A 7,363-nucleotide genomic window follows, 5' to 3' on the forward strand; every position below is an offset into this window, starting at 1 on the left:
CTTGACTCAGCTTTCCCTCAGAGCTCAGACCCTGCAAAGGCAGTACTTGAGACAGGTGTACTTGGCTGGCCCATGTCTCTTCATTTCCACCCTCTTATACCTTACTCCAGTAATTTGGTTGTAATGTGACTGCTGGCATTAAGAAGGCAGTTGCTTTGACTTTGCCCGCTTTTTATTTGTCTGCTTTTCCAAATCCCCTTGGTGCATGAGACAAGGAACCCTCCCCAGTCCTGGGCGTGGAGGGTGCATAGCTGTCTGACCCTCCCTGAGTGAGCAGCACAGCGATTGGTCCCAACAAGCGGACCGCTACTGCCTTGAGTGGAAGATAGGGTCTTATTCTCAATAGCCTCTGGGTGTCATGTTACCAAAGTAAAAACACCTGTAAAATCAAGACTAAATAAAATATATGGAGGGAACACTTTAACTAGAGAGAGAAAACTGGTAGCACTCAACATAGTCAAGTAGTCTCTCTAGCCCAGAATGAGAATCTTTTAAATGAGGGCTCCAAGAAGCCCGTGACCTCCCTGAACTGGATGCAGAGTCAGGTATATAAATCTAAGTGTATGTTTTCTGAAGAGACATGCTGTATCACATATCAAAATTTTCATAAGGGTCTATATCCGATCCAAAAAATATTTAAAAAAATCAATGGACAAAAAAACCAAGATGTCCACAGAATCAGTATAATTCTGAACAGCTGGCCTCCAGGTGTTCCATCTCATATTCTTATAGCAAGATCCTCAGATACCAGGTGTTCCATCTTATATTCTTATAGCAAGATCCTCAGAAAAATGAAGGGGTGGTGATGAAGGGACTCCTACATGAGGGACAAGAAATATTTCCTTCCAAGAGTTTTATGCTTAAAGATGAGCATGGAGAATGGATGTGCTTTTACTAGGATTTAGGCATGTTTATAAGCATTAGAGTAGGCATCAGTAGACGAAGGGGTTGAGAATGTGAAAGAAGAGAGAAAAACGAAGATGTAGGCCCTATGAGGATGTAGGAGATGGGTTCAAAGCACACGAAGAAGGGTCATTTTAAGAAAGGAGAAAATATGTTCACTGACAAGTGGATGCGTAGAAAGAATGACAAGTTACAAAGGATGAGGCAAAGGGATGGAAAGATCAAAGAATTGTGTATGAAAAAAGAGGGAGCACTACTACTCTAAGGAGGACAGCCATACCATGGCAAATGTGATTTTTTGGCTGCTTTTATATGTAAGGAGGACTGAGACAGAATAACGTGGACAGAGAATGAAGGAGAGTTTGCCCAAACCTACGACAATAAGGTGGTGCTTGTGGAAATGGAATGGCAGAAAGATTCTGTGGGTGGTTTTGAGCTGCTCTGACCATTACAGGAGCTACTAGGCACCCAGGGCTATTTAAGTAAAATCTGTTGCAGTTAAATAAGATCCTCAGGAGGGGAGCCCAGCCCATGTGGCTCAGCAGTTGAGCATCAATCTATGAACCAGGTGGTCACGGTTCAATTTCCGGTCAGAGCACATGTCCGGGTTGTGGGCTGATCCCCAGTGTGAGGCGTACAGGAGGCAGCCGATCAATGATTCTCTTTCATCATTGATATTTCTATATCGCTCTCCCTCTTTCTTCCTCTCTCTAAAATCAATTAAAAAAATATTTTTTTAAAAGAGAGAGGTGAGCAGAAAGTTTGCATAATAAAAAGTTCTTTCTTGTTATGAACTACAATAGCACATAATATTATTTGAAATTCTTACAAATAAAAAAAGGTAGTAGCACAGATGCATGGAATTGAATTTCATTGAAGTTCAGAAAGATTTTAATCTTACATTTTTTAATGCTCTCTGAAGAATTTTCTTAAATGAACTTTTGAATTGTTTCATATCAAAAAGGTCAATATCTTCACCTGTCAAAATGAAAAGAAAAATCAAGAAAAATTAAGGGAGCTACAATGTCTTTAATAAATACATTTCAAAGACCCTAAGGCAAGCATTTGTATAACCTCAAAGAGCAATAATATTCAAATCACAGAGATGCTGCTGGTACTCTGACACAGCATTGCCAAATATATTTTCATTTCCCCAAAGAGTAATAATCACCTCATTTTGAAAAAAAGTGATTTAAGAGGAACATACTGCTATTCATTTTTAAATAGCCAAAATATCAAATGTAAATGTTTACTTTATTATTATTATTTAGATAAGTTCTTTATTTATTAAAATCTTTATTGTTGAAAGTATTAAATATGTCTCCCCTTTTCCCCATTGAACCCCTTGGCCCACTAAATGTTTACTTTAAAAGGGAAAATATTACCTGGTTCTTTAGTCATCTGAAAAACATCCCAAACTTTCTGGTGCCGATGAAATTGAGTATCTGAGAGAGGGAAGAAGAACTTATTGCTATTATATCATAGAAGTACTGTGTTTATGAATTACTATTTTCTCCACCTTCATGTTATTTTTAATTATAAAATAACATGAAGGTGGAGAAAATAGTAATTTATAAATTCGGTTATACATTTTTATTCAAAGATAAATTTTACATGGATGAAATTTACTCCAAATAAAACATGTCATAAAGAATTACTCCAAATAAAACATTTACTCCAAATAAAACATGTCATAAAGAATTAGCTCAATCTAATAGAGCTTTAGCATTTACTCTTAAGTCAGATCATTTATTTCCACATAGAATGCAGCATTTATTGAGCATGCCAGGGATGGTGTGCTCACCATAACTGGTGTGTGTACTAGCTGGCTGTTCCTTTGTTGGAAGCATTCTTCTAGCTCGTTGCATACTTCATTCCTGCACCTCATCTAGTCTCTAATAAAATAGCTCCTGATCACCCTAACCAATCTGACCCCCTCACCCCACCCTGCTTTAGTTTACTTCATAGCACTTACCATTATCCTACATCACATCATATAGATGGTCATTTGTATACTGCTTGTCTCCCCAACTAGAATCCTGTGGAATACACGACTTTGTCTTGTGCACTGTTGTATTCAGTGTCTAGACCAGCCGTGGGCAAACTACGGCCCGCAGGCCGGATCCGGCCCATTTGAAATGAATAAAACTAAAAAAAAGAAAGACCGTACCCTTTTATGTAATGATGTTTACTTTGAATTTATATTAGTTCACACAAACACTCCATCCATGCTTTTGTTCCGGCCCTCCGGTCCAGTTTAAGAACCCATTGTGGCCCTCGAGTCAAAAAGTTTGCCCACCCCTGGTCTAGACACTGGCTGGCACTCTGTATTGTATCTGATGAATGAATGAATGATATAGAAGACACCTTTCAGGAGTTATAAACTTAAGAGTGTCTTGGAGTAAAAATGGACCTAGGAAGTTATTAAGTTCAATCCCACTACATTATCATCCGGCTTTACTCTGTCCCTGTACTGACCTCCATCTGCATCCCTGTGTCTTTGCACCTAGGACCAAGGTGCTCTGCATCCCATAAAAAGGGGCTGCTGACCCTAACACACAAGGGCACCAACTTACTGTGCTTTTTGTACTTTCTGTCCTTCCTACAGTTTAGTGGGGGTTTTTTTGTTTTATATTTGGTGCCTGGTGTCCCCAGATCTCCCTCTCACCCCATTTATAGCAATGGCCTGACAATTCTTGATTCCCTAAGTTTTGTCTAAACAGGTGTAATCTGGCACAATGTGATACCTGCCCAAGAGACAGCATCTGAAGCGCTTTTGTTCCTTTCTGGTATTTTCTTCTTGATTCTGTATTTCAGAGTTAAGATAGCCTGCTAACTGATCTCTGAATAAGGTTGTTATAATAATAATAGAAATTAAAATTTTTGTTGTAATGATTCCATTAAACATCATGCAAAAGTTCATGCTTAAGTGGCAAGGACTTAAATACATGAAGACACTTCCTCAAACAGAACACGTCCTAGGCTAATCTATGATCTTTGTGACATAAACGGTCCACCTCTAGTGTTCCCTATCTTACTTAGCAAGGGGCTCCACTGTCCTTCTAGTTGCACCTATAAACCCCGGAGCCATGTGTGCTCCTCCCACTCAGTCCCCCTAAACCAGTGGTCTCCAAGCGGTGGTCTGCGGACCACTGGTGGTCCGTGAGATCCGAAAGGTTGGTGACTGCTGCCCTAGACCACACCACGTGAAAAGTCCAGTCAGTTTTAATCCTTACGTCCCTTACAAGATGCACTATAATAAGAACAAATTTTCAGAAATATATTTTCAATTCTATTAATACGTACTTATATATGCCAGTCATTGTGCTAAGAACCTTTCAAGCATGATCTCATTTAACCCTCACAACGATCCTGTGCTATATTATTATAATGTTATTATATTAACAGGTGCTATTATTATTTCTATTTACTAGTAGAAGTCTGGGGCCTAGAAAGGCAATGTGACTTGGCAAAGGACACAGGACCGGTAAGCGATAGAGCTGGGATTTTACACACCAGGTCAACTTGAGCTCTTATCTACAATATTACCTCTCTGATGAAACTGTATTGGTTCAATATAAATACAAATCACCAGAACTTACAAATAATGTCTAAAAGGGCAGCATCATTGACATTCGCATGCTTCTCCTGAAAGAAAAGGTAAAATATTCAGTAAACATGGCTATCGGTTTGATTCTACCCTAGAATCACAGCACATTTTAGAATTGCTTAGGACAGACTATGAGCACCCTCTCAATACTTTATTAACCTGTCTCCGATCTACTCTCCCGTTAAGTAAGAAACACACCTTCTGATTCATGTTTAGTACAGGTACTTACACCTGTTCTCCCACAGTTTACTCCTCATTCATCACTTTTAATTTTTGTTTTGTTCTTCAACAGGGTTTCTTAACTGGGCACTACTGATGTTTTGTGTCAGATAATTCTATGTTGTGGAGAGCTGTTGTAAGACATTAAGAAGCGCCCCTGGCCTCTATCCACTGGAATCCAGTAGCACCCCACTCCTACAGTTTTGACAACCAAAAATGTCTCCAGACATTGTATCCTCCAGAAGACAAAATTCATCCCAGTTGAGAACCACTATTTTATACATTATACATTTATATGTATGCATAGCATATAGTTTTTTTCAATGTGCACACAAACATCTAATTTACTCTTTCTAATGGCTGAATAATATTTTATGTGGAGTATAATCATCTTCTATGTATAGTTTATTTGCAATTTTTTGTTTTTATAAACAATGCTAGTTAACGTCTTTATATATACTTACATATTTATAATTACATATATATATCAATTATATTTATATACATTTCTTTATTTTTTATGATTTTACCCACATTAATTTCCAGAAGTGGAACTGCTGGGTCATAAAGTATATTTATTTAAAAGTGACTAAGGGAAGGGTATACTGGAACATGGGAATTCTTTGTACTAGCAAATTTTCTGAAAGTCTGAAATCTTTTTAAAGCAAAAAGCAAATAAATAAATAAATACATGTGAAAGAGTATCTCTTTCTATACAACTCGACCAGCACATCTGAGTATTATCTTTTCATCGTGGACAATCTCATAGGTATAAAAAGAATGCTGCTCATTACTTGTATTGTCTGTTTTTTTCTCACATGGTATTCACTTTTTTCTTAATGATTTGTAAGCAGTTTTGATAAGCTGAAAAGCCAATTAAAAATTAGTGTCTTCTCCACTATAGCAGTACGTAGCCTCATCACTTCACAGCTTAGCAGCTGCCTTAAATCCCTTTTGGACTAAGGGAACAAAGAAAAAAACCAAAGCATGAAGTTCAAGGTTAATCATTTTGAACATTGTTACCTCACAAAGCATAACCAAGTCATGAACAAGAGATTCCTTTCTCTTCCGGAAGTTTATGGTCTGCAGTTGACTTTCAGGCAAAAAATCCCAGGCTTTCAGGATTGTCATCATTTCAGCCATTGGGATTTTCAAGATGGTCCTCTTGATAAACTCAGCAACAATTTCATCCATTTCTTTGGCACTGTAATAAAACAAAAACAGCACAAGTTTAACTTAACAGTTAATTTTTTTAAACATCATATTTTTAGCCTGAGATTTTGATTTGTAGGTCAAACACCCAAATGTTTATTTTATTGTTTCTCAGGCAATCTGCAAAGTGTTTTAACAAGAGGATTTAATAACTTTCTCCTTAAGCTGTATATTTAAATGTCTTTCAGAGTTTTTAAAAATTAGTGCTCTCTCTCCTTTCTTGGCTAGAGTATTTTGAACTTTTGAAGGCAATAATATGGAAACCATTCATTCATTTACTAATTCATGTAACAAATTAAGGAGCACGTATGCATGCTAGACACACTCAAGTCACCAAGTAGGGCTTGAGATTCTGCATTTTAGAGTGCCTCAGAAGATTCCAAAAATGTTGGGTAAAGTGTGTAGAATGCCATTCTGAAGAATTTTGGTAGAAAGAGCGCACTTAATCTCACTAACAAAGTCGAAAAACTCTTGCGTAAACTCTGATTCCCTGTGATGACCTAATTTCTTATTTTCTAGCATGCAGCTCAGCTCCTGGCTTATAGAAGGTGCTCAAGATGTATTTGTTGAATGAACGCATGACAAAAAAGAGCCCTTTTAAGTGACCTTCCTGTAGAACTACACCGCTAAAGAATTGCAACAAGAAGCATAAGAAGTAACGCGGGAGGCTGCATGGACCTAAGAGGACGGACGCCAAGTTAACTGAAAAATCAAAACACCCAACACTGGGCAAAACAGCAATCTAAGGCTGGGCTAGCCGAGCAGGCCGTCACGTGACCATTCGGAGCGGCTCAGCTCTGACGCACGCCTTCGTAAGCCCGCCCCCACAGGGCGGATGTGAGGTCACGACCAAGCGTCATAGCCCTCGCCAGCCTCAACCGCAGTTCCAGCCCTTCTGCCTTCAGCCTTCAGCCGTGACCAAGCGCCAGTCCCCCGCCTGGGGGCGTGTGGCAGTCCCAGAAAGTTGCCTCAGAGGCTTGGGATGTGGGTTCTCGGGCCTCCTCCACCCTCTGGGGCCCGCTTCCATGCTGTTAGGGGGTCTCTTACCGTTCACATCGCCAGCCGCCTCACTTCTTACAGCTGTTCCCGCCCGCTGTGCCTTCAAAGCCACCAATGGCAGTCCCCGCAGCCCTGGAGCCCCGCCCCCCGGGGGGCGCAAACTTTGGACTGTCTCTCCTTCGCAGGGGGCCGCGTGGGGGAAGCGGCAGAAGTGAAACTCGGCGAGCTCTCACGTCGTTTTTCTCAGCAGAGAATATTGCTTAAATGCAGTTAATCTCAGACACGACATCTGACTTGTTGGCTCAGGTTGTTCTTTAGGCTTCACCGTGCCTCTGTGGGCTGGCTCCCCCTTCAGTTCCCCCAGAATGGGCCCGTCCAGCCCGGGCGGCGCACGCGCCTCAGAGGTGGCAGGCAGCGGGG

At 40.1% G+C, this 7,363-nt stretch overlaps 1 protein-coding gene across 2 annotated transcripts in view; it reads right to left on the reverse strand.

Annotated features, from left to right (window-relative positions):
* The window catches only part of CENPN (centromere protein N), a 14,579-nt gene extending 7,449 nt beyond the window's left edge, over positions 1–7,130 (reverse strand). The window contains exons 1-5 of one of the 2 annotated variants that reach the window (XM_036345141.1): positions 6,992–7,130; positions 5,756–5,936; positions 4,506–4,551; positions 2,289–2,348; positions 1,805–1,881 (exon numbers count right to left, since the gene is read on the reverse strand). In XM_036345141.1, the coding sequence (XP_036201034.1) occupies positions 1,805–1,881; positions 2,289–2,348; positions 4,506–4,551; positions 5,756–5,926 (354 nt within the window). In that variant the 5' untranslated portion in view covers positions 5,927–5,936; positions 6,992–7,130. Of the gene's footprint in view, positions 1–1,804; positions 1,882–2,288; positions 2,349–4,505; positions 4,552–5,755; positions 5,937–6,622; positions 6,733–6,991 lie in introns of those variants that run through there. The other variant, XM_036345142.1, reaches the window with a different exon arrangement.
* Between the last annotated feature and the right edge of the window lie 233 nt (positions 7,131–7,363).

The sequence above is a fragment of the Myotis myotis genome, unplaced genomic scaffold, assembly GCF_014108235.1.
Source record: "Myotis myotis isolate mMyoMyo1 unplaced genomic scaffold, mMyoMyo1.p scaffold_m19_p_19, whole genome shotgun sequence".
Classification (NCBI taxonomy): Eukaryota; Metazoa; Chordata; class Mammalia; order Chiroptera; family Vespertilionidae; genus Myotis; species Myotis myotis.